At 38.1% G+C, this 20,262-nt stretch overlaps 3 protein-coding genes across 3 annotated transcripts; 2 read left to right on the forward strand and 1 right to left on the reverse strand.

Moving 5' to 3' along the window:
• The first annotated feature begins 189 nt into the window (after positions 1-189).
• Positions 190-1,164, forward strand: LOC125233747 (chymotrypsin-2-like). Its single transcript, XM_048139822.1, has one exon. The coding sequence runs from the start codon at positions 309-311 to the stop codon at positions 1,155-1,157; it is 849 nt and encodes a 282-aa protein (XP_047995779.1). The 5' UTR covers positions 190-308; the 3' UTR covers positions 1,158-1,164.
• Positions 1,165-3,000: 1,836 nt separating this feature from the next.
• Positions 3,001-5,537, forward strand: LOC125233748 (chymotrypsin-2-like). Its single transcript, XM_048139824.1, has one exon. It carries the CDS (start codon positions 3,001-3,003, stop codon positions 3,787-3,789), a length of 789 nt encoding a protein of 262 aa, XP_047995781.1. The 3' UTR covers positions 3,790-5,537.
• Positions 5,538-5,552: 15 nt separating this feature from the next.
• On the reverse strand, positions 5,553-16,391 carry LOC125233745 (myogenesis-regulating glycosidase-like). Its single transcript, XM_048139820.1, is given in 10 exon segments — positions 5,553-5,912; positions 6,661-6,817; positions 8,030-8,135; positions 8,683-8,832; positions 9,660-9,705; positions 9,708-9,768; positions 10,117-10,970; positions 12,516-12,683; positions 14,522-14,623; positions 16,352-16,391. Coding segments are annotated over 10 exon segments (1,851 nt in total). The 5' UTR covers positions 16,377-16,391; the 3' UTR covers positions 5,553-5,730.
• Positions 16,392-20,262: the final 3,871 nt, after the last annotated feature.

Consider the following 20,262-nt stretch of genomic DNA (forward strand, 5'->3'; position numbering starts at 1 on the left):
TAAATGAAGTTATTAGTGTGAGACCCTTAAGAATAACATTCAAGTAGTGTCAAGTGATTGACGGCACATGTCAAAAAAATAACATAAGGAATTGGTAAAGGCTGTCACAGACATGTTCAGTAATTATATATCTTCATTTTTTAATAACTTGATAACCGTAAGATTTAAGACGCTAGTTTCTTAGAGAAATTAATTGTATTTGATCTTGATTTGACCTTCCCTTAAAGTTAACGGAATTCAATAAAACCACGTTGTATAATGCAATTGAAACATAAAAACGAACATAAATCAAAGTGCACCATAATTTTATGGCGTCCCAGTCTCAATATAAAGCTGTAGCCGGACCTATGTATAACGTACGGATTTTTTTCATAATGTCCATCATTCTTCTCGTATTAATGGCAGAGTTCGTCGTAGCAAGAATCCCGTCCAAGGGCAGCCTCCGCGTGTATGAGGGAGAACACGACGTCGAGAGCGAATTCGGCTTCACCGTCAGTCTCCAGTACACGAAAAACAAACTCCGATTCTGCACTGGAAGCCTTTTGGACAACAACTGGGTTATTACCACGGGCCACTGTGTAGAAAACCGCACACCTTACGACATGACGATCAGATATGGAGACTTTACTCTACTCGAAACTGATAAAGTGGCAAAAGTGTTCCGAATAATCATACACCCTAATTATTCTCACATCCACGGATTCAATGATATCGCAATGCTAATGACAGAAAGAATTCCCGGAAAACCGTCCGTGTCAATCCTGGCACTGGATTATAAAACGTTGTTTGGACTGCCGGTCACGTTCGCCGGTTTCGGAAGAACATCGTTGGAACTGAGGCCGAAAACCCATGATCAGCTTTTAGAAGAGCAGCAGATTCCGCTGCAAGTCGGCAAAGGTGTAGTGATCCCGTGCCAGTCTTACGAGTCGTTTAAGTATAGTGCGCTGTGTGTAGCTCCGAGGTGTAGGAGTCGCCAACAGGCACGCTCGGGCGACGCCGGGGGCCCACTGCTGTACAAAGGCCGGATCATCGGGATCCAGAGGTCCATCTTGACTAAACACAACCTTTCCATAACGAAGTATATACCCCTTTCTATATACGTCGCTTGGATTCGGAACATAATGAAGACTGTGGCAAGTCCTAGTAAAACATATTAATTATGATTAAGTACCTACCGTTTATTTTTATAGGACAGCAACGCAACAAAGGCACATTGTTAGTGTTCAGAGATATTTTTAGGTAGGTATTCATGTATAGATAGACGTACATATATGACGTAGGTGTGTTATTGTTTTGAGTTGTATTGTGTAAAAAAAGTGTGAATAATAATATTTTAATCATAATTTGAAACTTGGCGTAAATACTTTTTTTCATTATAAATACTTCATGATGAGCATCAACACTGTGACCCAAAGTTGGACACCATAACTTAATAGCGAGTGATCATATGCACAGTAAGCTGAAAGAGCACATTGCTCACTTATATTCACTTTGAGATTATAAAGTGCAAAAACAAAGGATGTTAATACATTTTTTATTATTCCTGCGACGTGTCTTTTCCAATCTAAGTGAGTATCTATCGTAAAGGTACTTCTTCCATGTTTAGTTTTTCGGATGTGAAACTTATATCAATAGGTTGTTTTTGATGATGATGAGGTCTAAATTAGTGATCTTGTAACCAATCTACTATTGTATTATACGTTTCGGTGATGCGATTATAGCGTCTTTGCTTGTAGGACATAAACAAGACGGATACATCATCAGCAAAACATAACGCATGCATCGTCTGCTATTTTTGGTATCTCATTTATACAGAGGGAAATAAAAAGGACCGTTCAAACTTTGCGTAGTGACTTTTGAGGTCATGATGAACAACTTTTACTATGAGACCAATGAAATTGCGAAAAAAAATGGCTGTTCCGTAGAAATTAGCGGCACCATGGCAGTCGAAACGTATTGAAACAGCATGGAAACAGCCAAATTTTTCTTTTGCGATTTCAGCATTGGTCCCATAATAACAGTTGTTCATTATGACCTCAAAAGTCACTAAGTACCTATGCAAAATAAAATTTGAACGGTCCTTTTTATTCCACCGTGTAAATTTAAAAAAAGCAGACATCCGAGTTACGTTGCCTTGGGGAACCGAATCGTTTGTGATTCTGAGGGTGGATTTGAATAAGTATCTGTTGCTGTTGTAGTTGTTCACTGTAGTGATCTATTTGTACGTATTGTTTTCTGCCCTGTAAATATGATTTTAGCAAAGTATGAACTGGACCATTGATTCCTATATTGTATAATTTCTGTAGTAGAATGGGATGTGAAACTCTTTCAATGCGCTTTAGACATATCAAATAGCAATCCGAATCCGTACCTATGCTTTGTCTCGAATGTGTTCCAAAACTGTTTGTATTATTGTATACAGCAATAGTGGTAGAATAATTTTTCTGAAAGCCAAACTGGTTTTAGTCCAAAAGTACCTATAAGTAGTAGATACTTGAAGCTGGTAGCTACAGTTGCCAAAGGCAAAGTTCTGCTGAGTAGCTATATACTAGGTAGCTTCTGTTAATGAGCCAAACGATGTGTCAAATTTACGGAAATTATAAAAACACGGTGTATAGTGGCCAGAATTGTTTTCGTTAATTATTTTAGACGACCAAGTGAGGAAAATTGTTCCCGCTCTAATGATGGATGGTCTATTACCAACTATTACATACGCTAACGACTTCACTGAGAATACTTTAATGATTTCCTGCCGTCCTGAGATCCCATTTTGACAGTTTTATAGCGCTTATTAATAGTATAAAGTTGTCGGGAAAATAATACTTACTTAAATAACAGAAACTTTGATTGTTACTTGATAGTTTTCAATAATCAGTTCTTGTTATAAAAATGCAATTGAAACATAAAAAAGAACATAAATCAAAGTGCACCATATTTTATAGCTTTCCAGTCTCAATATAACGCTGTAGCCGGACTTATAACGGACCGATTTATTTAATAATGTCTATCATTCTTCTCCTGTTAATGGCTGAGTTCGTCGTAGCAAAAATTCAGTCCAAGGGCAACCTCCGCGTGTACGCGGGAGAAGACGACTTAGATAACGAGTTCGAATTCGCCGTCAGTCTCCAGTTCTTGGAAAACAACCTCCGATTCTGCACCGGAAACCTCTTGGACAACAACTGGGTTCTCACCACGGGCCACTGTGTAAAAAACCGCACTCCTTACGACATGGCGATCAGATATGGTGACTTTACTCAGTTCGAAACTAACAAAATAGCAAAAGTGTTCCAAATAATCATACATCCTAATTTTGCTCATATCCACGGATTCAATGATATCGCAATGATAATGACTGATAGAATTTCCGGAAAACCTTTCGCGAAACTCCTGGCACTGGATTATAAAACGTTGTTTGGACTGCCGGTCACGTTTGGCGGTTTCGGAAGAACATCTGAACAACTGAGGCCGGAAACCCGTCATCAGATATTAGAAGAGCAGCAGCACCCGCTGAAAGTCGGAAAAGGTCTAGTGATCCCGTGCGAGTCTTACGAGCATTTTAAGTTTAGTACGCTGTGTGTAGCTCCGAGGTGTGAAATTGCGCAACAGGGGCGCTCGGGCGACGCCGGTGGGCCCCTGCTGTACATAGGGCGGCTCGTCGGGATCCAGAGGTCCATAGTGGTCAAACGTCGTATTAGGCTTCCCATAACGCAGTATATACCCCTTTCTCTATACGTCGCTTGGATTCGGGACACAATGAAGACTGCGGTAAGCTCTACTAAAACAAATTAATGTTTTTTTGCTTCTCCCGAATGACGATGGGACAGCGACGCAACAAAGGCACATTGTTAGTGTTCAGAGATATTTTTAGGTATTCATATATTGACGTGTGGGCCATTTTATTCAAAGTTGTCCCCCCCGAAAAAAGTTGATATGAAAATGAAACCGATAGAAATTTATTAAAAGCTATTTTTATAGATTCTTTAATAAATAAATTTATATAAAATATAGAAGGTTCACTTGACTTTTAAGTAATTAATGAAAAAAATATGTTTTTGTTGAGTTGAGGAGAAGCGAGTGTTCCGTTCCGCAACCAAATGTAATCGCAGATAATGTAAATATAAAAGGTTTGGGAATTTTACAATATGTTTCTTATTCATTCTAAAATAAGAAATGAAGAAATTACACTTTCATTTTCACATAAATGCGGACTACTATTTTTTTAAACCCTCCGTTACTTTTAGTACAAATTAGAGGAGAATTTTTAAGATTAATATATATACTGTTTCACAAGTTTATAGGATGCCATCACTTGTAATCAATAGTTTAAACGTTACTATTTCAATATAAAATAACGGAAACGTAGTTTAATAACAAATTGTATTTAATTTTTGCAAATAAAACTATTTGAAACATGGGACAGTAACGGATCTGACTGAATGGGTAACGGATGAAAGCTAAGGTCTCGTCTACACTTGAACGTGGGTACCTAAGACCTCCAAAGCATATCGCGCAAAATGACTAAAACAACCGGAGTGTGTAATCTGTGATTGATAACCATATTTTAGATGAGTTAGTTTTAATCCCATACGTTTTTCTTTTATTTCCCGCAATCAAATTAAACTAAAACATCACATTAAAACCACATGAATACCGCTTTATACTTCCATTCCGATACGTTTTTCTTTCCGCCTATACGAAACCAACGATCTAGTATCGGATCGGAAGTAACGGAACGCTACCTCCGGCGATATTTTACTTCATTATTTATTAAATAATCACAAATCTTGTTTTTAATTGGCTTATTTGATTTCAATATTAGTGCTTTGTTTTAGGAATCGATGTTAAAAGGTTGCATATTACGTATTTACCCGCAAATTTGGTTTCGGAAGGTGGAATGAGATAACATGAGTACGAGTACGAGCTACTTTGATGCGTGTTTGGCGGCAACTGGCAGATGCAAGATGGCGGCATTGAGTAGTTTTAAATTAATTTTGCCAAGCTGAATAAAATGCTACCAAATGTTAGGAACTTTCTTTTAATTTTAACAGTCATTCTGCGGTTTCGGAATGGAAAATTCCACAATTACCAGATTCCGTCTCGGCAAATTATACTTAATTTTAAATAGTACGTTTATTTATTAACATGAAATATTTTATAACATAATAGCGTATAACTCAATCTTTTCAAATTATGCCTTCATCAATATTTAGTACAAATAGAATAAAATCCATAACAAAAACGATATTTGACATGGGACAGCAAAAATTGCCCATTTTTTGTCACATTATAATTTTTAACAAATACATAATTATAATAAAAATTTAAATGAATATTGTAAATTACTGTCAACTAAATTTGGGTTCGAATAAAAAATAGTCTTCATTAGTTTAGACTCTTTAAATACGCTAAATATTATATCAAAAGTATGGGACAAGCCAAAAACGGGGTGGACAACTTTGAAAAAAATGGCCCGTGTGTTATTGTTTTGAGTTGTATTGTGTAAGGGCGTAAAAATGTTAATAAAATTTTAATCATAATTTAAACGTGGTTTGTATTGTTACTCATTTATTTTAGTTCGTTATAAACAAAACATGACACGGATTTCAATTTAAATGTATTCCTTTGGCCTAAGTGTAATACTGTTTGGACAGGACTATCACTTTTGAAGGATGAAGTAGGTATGACTACTTAGTTCTGCAGAATGAAGGACTAGTTCTGCAAGACGAAGGACTAGTTCTGCAGGATGAAGTATGGCAGCACGTCGATGGGCGCCGGGTAGTCCAGAGTGGCCGGGCCCTCGAACACGGCGCCGGCGGCGTCCCGCCACGTCCCGCGCGGCAGGTACACGGCGCGGGACACAGCCCCCTCCTCCAGTACTGGTGCTACGAGGATCTTCTCACCCAGAAGGAACTCTGAAACGTACACGATGTAAATGCAACTTTGAAAACATGGAGTCGTTAAGTCAATCTAATAATAAGTTAATCTTGGGGGCTTCATTGTTTTCAAGACAGTCTAGGTAATAATAGTACATTGTGCAACAAAGGAGGTAAGGGGGACATTACATTAAAAACGCGTGTTATTATTTTTTTAATATCCCCTTTACCTCCTGAGTTACACACGATGTTTTTCATCACATTTGAGAGGAAAAAATCATAAGGCAAAACCTTTAATGGCGGAGCCGCGACCAGTTGACCAGTAGCCTATTTTCACCTATATCGGATTCTTCATATAAATCCATTGTTTTTGATTACAAACGCTTTTCGAGCACAAACAAACATTTAAAATTCTGCATATAAATTAAATACGAAGTTACTAATAACAGATAATAAGAACTTAGTGGCTTGAGGCCTTAAGTTAGGCATTTGTATATTATGTTGTGCAATAAAGGTTAAATAAATAAATAAATAAAGTTCAAGGAAGCATACAAATGGAACGTTTGTATTTCTTCACTCCCGAATGGCTGGCGGTGGAAAGGGGAAAGTAAGATCAGGTCAAGCAGTTCTTGTTTCTTACCATTTACCAAGTAGCGAGGGCTGTCTCATCTGTAGGATCCAGCCACCAAATGGGCGCGTTCACTGGGGTTCCATCCCTGACCGAGGCCTCTATACTATATCTGCCACGATTTCATCGGCATAGTCAATGAGTCTACTATACACATACCATCCCAAGTAGCTAGGGCTGTCTCATCCGTAGGATCCAGCCACCAGATAGGCGCGTTCACTGGGGTGCCATCCCTGACCGAGGCCTCCATAGCTGCCACGATTTCATCGGCATAGTCGGCGTGGAGCTGGGTGTACTTTCTGCTGATCTCCACCGTCTGAAAATAAGGTAAATTATATGTTTAATATGTTCCAGTGATTGAAGCCTGAGTTCAATCAATATAACACAGCTCCTCATCATCCTCCTTGCGTTATCCCGGCATTTGCCACGGCTCATGGGAGCCTACTGGAGTCCGCTTTGACAACTCATCCCAGGATTTGGCGTAGGCACTAGCTTTTACGAAAGCGAGTGCCATCTGACCTTCCAGCCCGAAGGGTAACTAGGCCTTATTGGGATTAGTCCGGTTTCCACACAGCTCCAGAACTATATAAACATTAAGATCAACCGCAAATAAAATGTTCCTCCGGGATGTCCCTTCGGGAAATCCAGGCGTCATATTTTGTGGATATGATAGAGCATAGCTCTAAATTCCTAGAACTCAAATAAAAAAATAGTAGGAGAATTAAGGCTGGCACTAACAAGGGGTGGCGTTACAAAACAATTTATGGGCATATAATTATGAGATACAAGAATGGCTCGTTTAAGAGAATTTTCAGGTTTTTTCCTGAGACCTTGTACGACGAACTACGTGACTGTTTCACCATATTGTAAAATTTTAACTCTTTTCCTGAAACCTTGAAGGATGTAAAGTCCATAAATAAGAGTGTTGTTTGCCAATGATATCTCAAGGGTCTGATAAATTCCGATAAATGGTTGCGTCATGTTGTGACGTGTAGAAAGGGCCATTTAGAATACAATAAAAGAGAGATTAAATATGTAAGTAAATAAATCATCAAAATTCTGGGCCATTTTAGAAGACAACCGTTTTGGAAGACTTAAGACCGTTTTCACATTATCCGATCCGATATCGGATGTCGGACCGATATCCCATACATTACAGACGCCATCTTGGATTCATAATATAAAATAATGGATAATGTAAAAATTCACGCCTTTGTAGGACACTCATCGCTTGGAGTACCTAAGTGAACATCAATGTCAATCAGTTACGAGTACATATATTTTCCGTCACATTTACGCTTATTTAATATTCTTTTTTTGCTGATGTGACTGTGAGCCTTAGGAGGTTATGGCAGGGGGGTATTTTGAGAAGGAACGTGTATTTGGCGCTTCGGGCCAGTTAGCTTTGCCGCCCCATTAAGTGATAATAATAAGGAAATACCATCTAGAAGCAGTCGGCTGCCCCGGGCCCTGACCCGGTTGGTCATTGGATAAACACGCCCGGGGTATAGTACGGTAGTGTCATTACCTCATCATCATGGTCCCAGGGCACGAAGGAGTATTGCAGACTCGGCATGAAGACGTTAGCTTGCAGCCAGCGGATGAACAGCTCCTTGCTCGGTTTCTCGTTGTATCTGAACGTGAACAAACATACAAATAATAATAAGTTTACCTTCGAAATAATCACCTAGTAACATTTATTAAATATCAAGCTCCAAAAGGAGTTTAGGTATGCCTGATGGTTACCATTTAAATTGAAAATGGAAATTATTAAACAGGCTGAAGTAAACTTGTTTCACTCCTGACTCTCCCCCTCCTGACATGACTCCTGATTCGCTACAGACGTTTCAATCACTCGATTCAAGCAACACGAAAGGCAATTGATATTTACACGATTTCTCCTCTGCCGAAGCATAATATTCAATATAAATTTCCGAAAGGTATGCTTAGCGCCATGCGCCATTAAGTGCTAGTTCGACGTCGTTCGAGGGTTCGAAAAATGGCCGAGTTTCGTAGAATAACTTAAGTTAGAGCCCAACTTCTTGCCCGTTTTCTCCAATCATGTCCAAAAAACTACACCAGAGTATATCAATTCAAGTTCATAGAAACTTAGCAGAGTGGTGACTATAATCTCACCAGACAGTTTTTATTCTATGTCCTTAAATTATTTGAGTTCCTTACCCGTTTCCTCCAATCATGTCAGGCAGCACCAGAGTATACCCGTTCAGGTTCATAGATAGTAGAGTGGTGACTAGAGTAGCCAGGCCGTTGTTGAAGTCCCACAGCGTGTCTTTGTCGACCATGCGGACGAATACGGGCAGGTTTTGGGTCCTGTACGACAAATTCAGATATAGAGAATACCTAAACTGTAGAAGCTACAAATTATGGGAACATACACAACTCATCCAGTTATTAGTGGGAAAAGCGGCAAAAGAGTAGGCGCAAATGGTTGAACCACAGGAGAAACATGGAATTCATTTTTGTTTATCTCCTTTTACATAGGGTAATTTCGAAAGTCATCTAATTTTGAAAGTCACAGTCATATAAATTACCATTATTTCCATCATAATAAAATTATCAAGATTCCCCTTTCGAAATTACCCGAGCGTTTCTGTGATTCGAAATTACGCCCACTGCACCGTTAAGGTATTACTTTTACCTAGGTATGTGTTCTATTAAGTGATTCTAAATCATTGTTACTTATATTGTATTTCACTATAAAATATGGATTTCGCATCTTTTTCTACAAAGAATCTGGGTCTGCACGGAAAGCAATTACGTATATCTTCGAAAGGGAATCTACTACTATTACTAATTGGCGCAGCGACCCAAAATGAGTCTTGGCCTCCGACACGAGTGCACGCCAATCATCCCGATCCTCAGCAACGTCCCTCCAATGATATGCTTGGAGATCGTGCAGATCCGCTTCAACGGCATCACCCCAACGATATCTAGGTCGTCCACTTGGCCTCCATCCTATTGAGAAACCTAGGCATGCCCTCGAAAGGGAATCAATTACGTATATTTTCCTACCACCTTTTAGCACTTCCTGTGAACGAATTTAGATGGCATTGGAAGAAGGTCATACTCAATGGCAGTTTCATCAGCCAAGGTTGTTGTTACGTTCAGGGGATAGATTCTTATGGAAGAAATGTTACCTCATTCCGGATCGCACTTCGATAGCGGGTCCGAACTTGGCCACTTCCTCACGTAAGTCTGAACAATATGTCCAGGGTGCAAGTCGATGTCGCCATTCTGTACTGGAATCTACGGACAAAAAGTCAACTGATGATACGAACTTACGAAGTAAACGGCTTTCTCAAGTTCTAATCCTTCCGATTATTATTAATCATGGTAAACCACTGGTCGACTGTTCAACTGCCAGTCATTTAAAAACACAAAGAGATGATTAACAATGACGTCTAACAACGATTTTCCTTCTAGTTTATCGTTCTCTAATTATAATAGCGAAAGAAGATGCATTGAAAAGCAAAATAATGCAAATACCATAACTAACCCCATGGTCTACCAATACCATCAGGTTGTATAACTGCATAATGTCCGCAAGAAACTAGTCTTACACCTAAAAAGTTTTGTGCAGTCTTATTGAATTACCTGAGGAGACCAGCTGGACTCTCCAGCGTCGAACTTCAGCGTGTCAATATCGTAGGTTTTAATCAGATCTTGGAGCCTGCCGCTGAACCACGCCGCCGCCTCCGGGTTAGTGAAGTCGATGTAACCAGGCACAGACCCGTTATTGTTCCACCAGCTAGAATCAGGGCTACCATCTTCGTTAAGTACAAGGTAACCTTTATCCAGAGCCTCAGAATACCAAGGATCGCAATCTTTGTTAATGAAAGGATGCACCCAAATAGCAACTCGGAAACCCAATCCCTTAATATCCTGGATAAGCTTCTTTAAGTCAGGTAATTTCCTCTCGTCGACGGTTAAGGATCCGTAACAGATTTCCCAGAGATCATCGATTTCAAACTGAGCGTTAGGGAACCCGGAATCTTTAATCTCATTGGCGAAAGCCCAGAGGTTATCCTGGTCGATTTCTCTGGAGTACCTCGCCCAGGTAGACCAGATGGGGTACTGGATCATACGGTAGTCGGGTACGCCTGAGGGTTTTCCTAGATAAGTGTCGACGGCGTGTTGGTGGGCTACTTTGGCGTTCTGGAAGAGCCAGATGTCGTATTTGAGGACGTTGTGGGTGCGTCTTGTGGAGTAAGGAGCGGTGACTTCGGCGATGAAGCAGATATGGTTGTCTAGGCTGTTGTGGTAGTCGACAAAGAGGGGTGCCTCGGGGTGGACGTAGAAGTAGTGCCCGGCGGAGTTGAGCCAGTAGCGCTCGGAGATGGCGGCGTTGTCGTCCTCTTTGGAGATGATGGAGTACTTCTTCAGGTTGGCGTGCTGGAGGGGCCAGTATTGCTCTTTATGCTCGGGGCCGGCGAACCATTGTTTGTTGCCTGTGAATAGCAAGCTTTGTCATGAACACTTTATAATAATAATATTTACTTATAAGTAATAATCAGAGACTTTGTCCATGCATTTGTGAACCTCAGGTCAGTCCAATCCATGACATATGTATCGGCTGTAGATAGGCACACTAGATAGTAGGTAGGGTCCGGTGGGGTTAATAAAAGACAATGCATTTAATTCTCAATCACACATTGTATGTTATTCCCATACATGTAAAAAGATAGCTTAATGTGTATACTTCTTTTAAATGGGATAGGAATGAAATATAACAATTGGTTTAATGTAAAAAAGGTTTGTCTTATTTTTACCCATGTTTATATTTACCCCACCTGTGGCCCATTTCTCAAAACTGAACAAGTTACAAGCGGAAGTCTCTTTCCAACTTGTCATATTAGATTAGACAGTGACTACCACTTGTAAATTGTAACTTGTAGCTTCGAGAAGTTTCATTTTGTTCGAGATAAATCGAGGTGTGTCTGAGAATTCAAGTGTTTGTTGGTTGTTTATGTAATCTGATAACTGTTGCTAGCCGTATCTTATGTTGATAATAAACAAACAAACCTTTTAAAATAAATCTCCTGTCAAGACATTTTAGAAACAAAACTAAGAGCTGCGCTTTCTATATGCAATGCCATCCGCAGATATTGTAGACAGGATAACCTATACTTTTGTAAGGGCTACTTGTACCACCCGCTTAACTCAAGGTTAGTGGGCTGTCAACTGTCAAATTCCATATGAAATGGTGGGTTAACCTCGGGTTAACCCTCCATTTTCGGTGCTGCAAAGTGACCCAAAGCGGTTATTGCAATAAACAGACTAAGTACATTCGATCCAGGTAAAATGAAGCCAATAAGGTACCAAAGTTGTCTTCAAATACCCGGTTACTAGGTTCGTCCCAGTGGCCTGCTTCACAGTGTCCACTGTCACCCGACAGTGACTCTTCAACGTTAATTGCCTATTCAACAAGGAAATTATATGTATATTCACGCTGAGTATTAATGTAACTTAAGTTAAGTTTTTAAAATTAAATGGCCTCAGTCCATTTGGACTATTTTGCCAGTGTCAAGGTGATATAAGCTATTGTTATTGAATTTGGCACGGTAAGTAGAGGTACGACAGTGTACGGTGAGTTGGCAGAGTTGACACTTGTAAATTGACTAGATTTTGCAAGAGCACGTGGACTTCCGGCCGATGACAAAAAAAGTGGCTAAACGCGTTTAGAGGTTAATAAATTCTTCATCAGGTTCTCACTATAACATTAGTTTACTGCACAAGCTATCGATATTACACTTTAAACAACATTAGTGAGCAAAAGAAAAAGAAAATATTCACGACACGATACCGCTAAGATGGCGTTCGAACCGGAAGTCCTTATGTAACTTATTAACCCAGAACTAGGCACAGAAACTGCCAGTATCAAGTTTCAATATCACTGTGCATGTGAAATAGGCCACAATGATTTTCTAACAGCCTCACTGCAAAAATCAATCAAATTATAAAGGTTATGTCATAGGTCAAATCAGCTCACTTACCAAAATCGAAGCAGTCTTCAAACACGCGGTCACTAGGTCCGTCCCAGGTCACAGTGATCCTGTAACCGTCAGCCTCTTCGTCGAAGGACGAGCTCACGTCAAAGGTCACCGAGTCATCGATGACGACGTTACGGCCTAAGATGCCGAGGACTTCTGACACTCCGGAATCTGAAAAGGGAAAATATAGTTTCAGAAATCTATTTTTCGCGATGGAAACGCAGTCTGAGCTTTGTAACGCCTCTTCAGAAGAGCGATAGGGAGAGCAGGGTACGTAGCCGAATGGCACAAACGCTCACGAAAAGAAACGCTAGTAGATATCTATCTCTATCGCTCTTGCGTATTAGCGCGAGCCAGACTACCTTTCGCGGCGTTTCGTTTTCGTTTCGCGTCGCAGAAATGCCATTTGTCTACCGGGCCTGGGTATGGTTACAAAACGTAAGCGATTATCAGGTTGGCTCTCCTGGCGAGCAAGCACGATAAAATGATAAAGCCTATCACGTCAGGCCGTCCTTTTCGCACCTTCCTTCCTTTTCTTCCGTCCTTTTGTAGGTGCGATAGGGTAGACGCACCGATGCGATAAAGTTTTGCCACAATTGTCACACTTAGGGCCGGTTGCATCAAACCGTCTGTCACCGTTAAAGCATTCGCTAAATTGTAACTATGTTATCTACATTAATGACCTGCCATATCTTGTAAAGACCCACCATGATATAGTATTGTTTGCAGATGATACTTCCCTTATTTTCAAAGTCAAACGTCAGCAACAAACTTGTGAAAATGTAAACAATGCTATTTCCGAAGTATTTAGTTAATTGGTTTAGTGTTAATAACTTATTGTTAAATGAGAAAAAGACTAAATGTATTAAGTTTGTAACGAGTAATGCTAAAAATGAACAAGGAAGTGTCGTTGTGAAGGATGAGGAATTGGAACTGGTAGATAGTACAGGTTTTCTTGGCATAACTTTAGATTCTAAACTTCAGTGGGGTCCCCATATTGCTACCCTCTCGAATAGACTGAGCTCTGCAGCATTTGCAGTGAGCAAGATCCGTCAGTTAACAGACGTGGAAACAGCTCGATTTGTTTATTTTAGTTACTTTCACAGCATTATGTCATATGGTATTTTACTATGGGGCAGTGCTTCAGAGATAAATACCATATTTGTTCTGCAGAAGAGGGCTATTCGAGCAATATACAAAATGAACCATAGAGACTCCCTTAGAGATAAGTTTAAGGACATTAATATAATGACAGTGCATTGTCAATATATTTATGAGAATATTATGTATGTACATAAAAACATTTGTAAATTTAAGAAAAACTGTGATGTACATAATATAAACACTGGAAATAAGCATAAGCTTGCAGTGCCCTTCACTCGGCTCCATAAAATTAAAAAAATCATTCATGGGTAATTGTGTAAGATTTTATAACAAACTTCCTAATGCCATCACTGAACTGTCTTTTAATCGATTTAAACATTATGTAAAGCGTATACTGATTTCTAAAGCCTACTATAGCACACAAGACTACATGAATGATGAAACACCGTGGGATACAAGTATTGCTGAAAACCATTAATTATATAGCTTATTAATGATGATATTGATAATTCAATGTATTTTTATACAATTTTTTTGACATTTAGAATTTATTCTAGAAGTTTTTATACTAGTATTTTTTTATACAATTTAGATTGATATCATTTTACTAAATCAATGTAGTTTTAAAACAATATTGTTTATTGCACCAATAAATTGCTCTGATATTTAGAATAAGATGAATATTGTACACTGTTGACAATTTAAAAGTCCTTATTGTAAGCCTATTTGAATAAAGAATATTTTGATTGATTGATTGATTGATTGTATTGTATGATGGGTAGTTCCATAGACGTCTGCTGCGTTACGATGTGTCTGTCAAATGTGGTTGATGCAACTAGCCCTAAGTGTGCTACGCCTGTCGGTCCGTCGATCTACTATGAGTCGTATTTAAGTCTACCACTTACCGTCAACAAGGGTGAGGTGGTAACCGCCATCAGCACGATCCTCGACCAGTACATTCCTGGTGTTTGTGGCGCGCGGCACAGCGCACAGCACTGTCGCAACTCCTGTTGAAAAAAAAAACATTTTCATCACATTTGCTGTTTAAAGGTCTCATTGCACGGTACGTGTACTGAAGAATAATGTACCATTTTATTCCCAAGGGAGTGATGGATTTAGTTTTACAAATTAATACCTCCTATACGTACAATACTTCAGGCAAAGGTTAATAAAATATGTTTGTTTAAATAGTATAAGAAAAATTGCCATTACCCTACCAGGGTGCCATGTGATCCCGCGTACCTATACCTACGTAAACAACTTTGTATACCATGGTTTGCAATAAATGATTATCTTATCTTATCAAAGGATGCTTCAATCGGCCAAGGATTTTTGTTGCACTACCAGAGTTTGACTATTAAGCTGTAAAAAATATGACATAAGTATTATAAAAATTGCATTCTATTTATGTTTTACAATTATTTCAGCGTGTTTTACATTTATTTTGTAAATTTCACGCAAATAGATCGTTTTAATTTACAATCTGACAGGAAATTGTGACTGCCATCTCGATTTTGCGCTTGACCGCGTTGCCAAAGCAACTGTCCGTACAACAGAAACTTCAATAAGAATGTTGACAACATTTTTTGACAGCATTTATATGCAGTATTTTAGTGTTTGTTTGTGCTCAAAAAGCGTTTGTAGTCAAGAACAACGGATTTATATGAAGAGTCCGATATAGCTGAAGATAGGATAGTCTGTTCGTAGCGGCGCCACCATTCATTGAAGGTTTTGCCTTATATTTTTTTCCTCTCAAATGTGATGAAAAATATTGTGTGTAACTCAGGAGGTAGGGATTTTGTAAACTCGTGTCTATAACTCTCTCCAGCCCGCGGTTGTAGCGAGTTATTAACACTCGTTGACAAAATCCCCCTTACCTCCCTTATTGCACAATATACTATTGTCTTTGGTCAATGGTACAGTTGATATTGTACTACAAATGCCACCGAAACTATAGTGAAACCGTTTCCATCAGAAAAAGCTTCCTACCCAGAGGGCTCCTGTAGAACGTTAGAATTATGCGACTTTTTTGACGGGCTACTACTGACTTCTATGACCGGCTGTATTTCTCCGTAGTAGGGCATTTTCTACCAGTCAACCAGATTTTGGCAAAACTCTCCGACATAGTGGACCGATTTCCAGCAAACATAGCTAAGAACACTCCCGACTAAATCAGCTTTCAAACAAAAAGAAACTATATCTAAATCGGTTCATCCGTTCGGGAGCTACAATGCCACAGACAGACACGCATAGAGATAAAAAGACAGATAGACAAGCCAAACTTATAAGTTACTAGATTTTCCCCGCGGCTTCGCTCGCGTTAAATTCGAAAATTGTGGAATGCTCCATACAAACTTCCACCCCCCCCCCCGTTTTAGGGAAGAGGGTGGTTAGAAAGAGACAAAAAGTAGCCTATGTCACTTTCCATCCCTTCAACTATCTCCACTTAAAAAATCACGTTCATTCGTCGTCCCGTTTTCTCGTGAAAGACGGACAAACAAACAGACACACACCTTCCCATTTATAATATTAATAAATAAAAATAAATAAATAAAAATAAAAGATATTTATTTACCAACACAGCACAAAATGGACATGTAAGGACTTATGAAAAATTAGTAAGTAAAATTACAGATGTGTGTGCAGTAATATGGAAGTATGGATAACGCCCCGTCGTTTTTGCGTCGGGGGTAAAATAAATCTTTAGTACAGTTAGTAAAATTAAGTTATCCTACCTGTCAGTAAAATAAACAGCTTCATCTCCAAAGAGCCACGCTGAGCTGCGAGTACTAGAGATGCTCAGACTCCGGCCGATATTTATATCATCTCAAATAAATCTAGCGCGATAAGTTATCTTGTCGATAGCACCCCATGACAGGATAGGAAAATTTTGTGACTTTCCAGCACAGAACGGTCCTTGTGATGTACATGTATCTACATCTTATTACTCGTTTAAAAATAAACTACCTAGTACTCTGGTATTTTTATAAGAACAGCATGCACTTACGTCCATAACAGTGACATTTTGTGCAGTGGAACTGCTGATGATGATCAGAACGGAACTCCTCAAATCTGAACTGTGGAACGAAATCCGGCTCTCGAAGACATAGGAATCGAAGTTGTTATTTTAATATTTTTTTGATGGAAATGGGTTTAGCTTATCATTTCTATGACAACCTATAAATTTTAGGCAATTTGACTTGAAAATTATAGTTTTATGATTTTTTTTCGATAAAAATGTATGGAGCGGAAACAAAATCTCAAGAAAATTAACTCTTTCACACATTCAGTCGTTATAACCTCGCAGATGGGTATACTACGATTTGTGATTTTTTGGCATACTACGTTTTTCCGCCGCGACTGAGGATTTTTTTTTTAAAAACGTTGAAAGTTTCTATGGAAAAATCACAGAAACCAAAGTTGACATTTTAAGGTTTTTTTTCTTTAAATGGGTTTGGTTGACCATTTCTATGACAGTTTATAAATTTCAGGTGATTTAATTGGCGTGAAAACTATCGTTTTATGATTTTTTTTCGATAAAAATGTATGGAGCCAGAAAAAAAACTCGAAATATTTAAAAAATCTCAAAATCTAGAGTTATATCGTCGCAAGTAGGTATACAACGAATTATTTGTGATTTTTTCGCGTACCACAAGTTACCGCCATACTTGCGGTTTTTTTTTAAATCGTTTACTGTTTCTATGGAAAAAACACAGAAACCAAAGTTGACATGGTAAAGTTTTTGTAATTAAAATGGGGTAAACTTGTCATTTCTATGATAATCTACATATGTCATCAATCAGTCAATCTACATATCATATTATGATTTTTTGCGATAAAAATGTATAAAACAAGACGCAATTGGGTATTAGAAAAAAAACCTTAAAATGTCAACTTTGGTTTCTGTGATTTTTCCATAGAAACTTTCAACGATTTAAAAAAAAAATCCTCAGTCGCGGCGGAAAAACGTAGTATGCCAAAAAATCACAAATCGTAGTATACCCATCTGCGAGGTTATAACGATTGAATGTGTGAAAGAGTTGATTTTCTTGAGATTTTGTTTCCGCTCCATACATTTTTATCGAAAAAAAATCATAAAACTATAATTTTCAAGTCAAATTGCCTAAAATTTATAGGTTGTCATAGAAATGATAAGCTAAACCCATTTCCATCAAAAAAATATTAAAATAACAACTTCGATTCCTATGTCTCCGAGAGCCGGATTTCGTTCCACAGTGCGGCACACTTATAGTGACTTTGGTATTTTTATAAGAACAGCATTCATTTCCGTTCAGAATAGTGACATTTATTTGTTAGGATCATTGAGGTATATGTACTACGTACTAGAGGCGACGTTACTAAGAGAATTTTTAACACACCCCACTGCGGTCCATGGACCGCAACGTTGTCAGTCGTCTACAGGCCCTTGCAGTGCAGTGATGTGCCGTGATTCATTTACAATCCACGTGAATAATGCGTTCTTGTGTGCTTAAAAATTGTTCTAATCACTCGACAAAATCAAATAAAAGTCAAGGTGTGACATTTCATCGGTAAATTAAACAAAAAACTCGTCTATAATATTTTAAGATTGAATATTCTACAAACACGCGAGCGGGAGCGGACTGCCGCGATGCCGCCATTTTGGTGACGCAATCATAGACTAGAAAAAGTTAACCGCGCAGATGTGCCATTTACATTGTTCCTACTAATGTGTTTCACCTCTAATATATTTGCGAAACATATATTATTATTATTATTATTACTATTTGGAAAATTATTAGGTAACTACTTACTACTTCATGAATTATGTTACTATAATATTAAAAAAGTTTATTTGTTTATAAATTGTTAATATTTTTTGAATGAAATTGTATTTGTAGCACGCTCACTTTTTGCAGTTTTCTTTGGCCTGGTCATGAAAAAAGGGAACAATGGATACGCTTTATCCAAAAATTGTGCTGAGGAAACTTGGTTACCAACTGACCACACATATTGTTCATTCATTGTATTTTAAAGAAGAAAATAAGTACAGTACAATTATATTATTTTGTATTGTTTAAGTTGTAAATAAATAAATCATTTTGACTAGAATAGCCGTATTTTAACTAAATGTAAAATTCCCATTAGGCAGAATATAATAATGTGTCACATCTGATGGTAGACCTACTCTATGCGTAAATGGCCGCTCCCCCCACCCCGCGCATTTGTCAGCATGTGCAGTGTTTTCGCTTGGCAACGTCGCCTCTAGTACGTAGTACATATACCTCAATGGTTAGGATATTTGTTCGTGATTTGTTCTCTTTGTTATATAAGCATATTGAGTTTTCAAGTCAAATTTTGTCAAGCTCGATTTCTTAAAATCGGCTATCGGATTCATTAAAAACCGGCCAAGAGCGTGTCGTGCCACGCTCAGTGTAGGGTTCCGTAGTTTTCCGTATTTTTCTCAAAAACTACTGAACCTATAAAGTTCAAAACAATTTTCCTAGAAAGTCTGTACAAAGTTCTACTTTTGTGATTTTTTCTATATTTTTTAAACATATGGTTCAAAAGTTAGAGGGGAGGACACACTTCTTTTTCCTTTAGGAGCGATTATTTCCGAAAATATTAATATTATCAAAAAACGATATTATTAAACCCTTATTTATTTTTAAATACCTATCCATCAATATATCACACGTTGGGGTTGGAATGAAAAAAAAATCAGTCCCCACTTTACATATAGGGGGGGTACCCTAACAAAACATTTTTTTCCACTTTTTATTTTACCACTTTGTCGGCGTGATTGATATACATATTGGTACAAAATTTCAGCTTTCTAGTCATTGAGGTATATGTACTACGTACTAGAGGCGACGTTACTAAGAGAATTTTTAACACACCCCACTGCGGTCCATGGACCGCAACGTTGTCAGTCGTCTACAGGCCCTTGCAGTGCAGTGATGTGCCGTGATTCATTTACAATCCACGTGAATAATGCGTTCTTGTGTGCTTAAAAATTGTTCTAATCACTCGAAAAAATCAAATAAAAGTCAAGGTGTGACATTTCATCGGTAAATTAAACAAAAAACTCGTCTATAATATTTTAAGATTGAATATTCTACAAACACGCGAGCGGGAGCGGACTGCCGCCATTTTGGTGACGCAATCATAGACTAGAAAAAGTTAACCGCGCAGATGTGCCATTTACATTGTTCCTACTAATGTGTTTCACCTCTAATATATTTGCGAAATATTTCTAATATAAATAATTCTAATATATTTCTATTTGGAAAATTATTAGGTAACTACTTACTACTTCATGAATTATGTTACTATAATATTAAAAAAGTTTATTTGTTTATAAATTGTTAATATTTTTTGAGTGAAATTGTATTTGTAGCACGCTCACTTTTTGCAGTTTTCTTTGGCCTGGTCATGAAAAAAGGGAACAATGGATACGCTTTATCCAAAAATTGTGCTGAGGAAACTTGGTTACCAACTGACCACACATATTGTTCATTCATTGTATTTTAAAGAAGAAAATAAGTACAGTACAATTATATTATTTTGTATTGTTTAAGTTGTAAATAAATAAATCATTTTGACTAGAATAGCCGTATTTTAACTAAATGTAAAATTCCCATTAGGCAGAATATAATAATGTGTC

This window comes from Leguminivora glycinivorella, chromosome 15 (genome assembly GCF_023078275.1).
Source record: "Leguminivora glycinivorella isolate SPB_JAAS2020 chromosome 15, LegGlyc_1.1, whole genome shotgun sequence".
NCBI lineage: Eukaryota > Metazoa > Arthropoda > Insecta > Lepidoptera > Tortricidae > Leguminivora > Leguminivora glycinivorella.

Coding starts and splice junctions, on each gene's coding strand:
- LOC125233747 (XM_048139822.1), top strand. CDS start 309: ATGGCGTCCCAGTCTCAATATAAAGCTGTAGCCGGACCTATGTATAAC.
- LOC125233748 (XM_048139824.1), top strand. CDS start 3,001: ATGTCTATCATTCTTCTCCTGTTAATGGCTGAGTTCGTCGTAGCAAAA.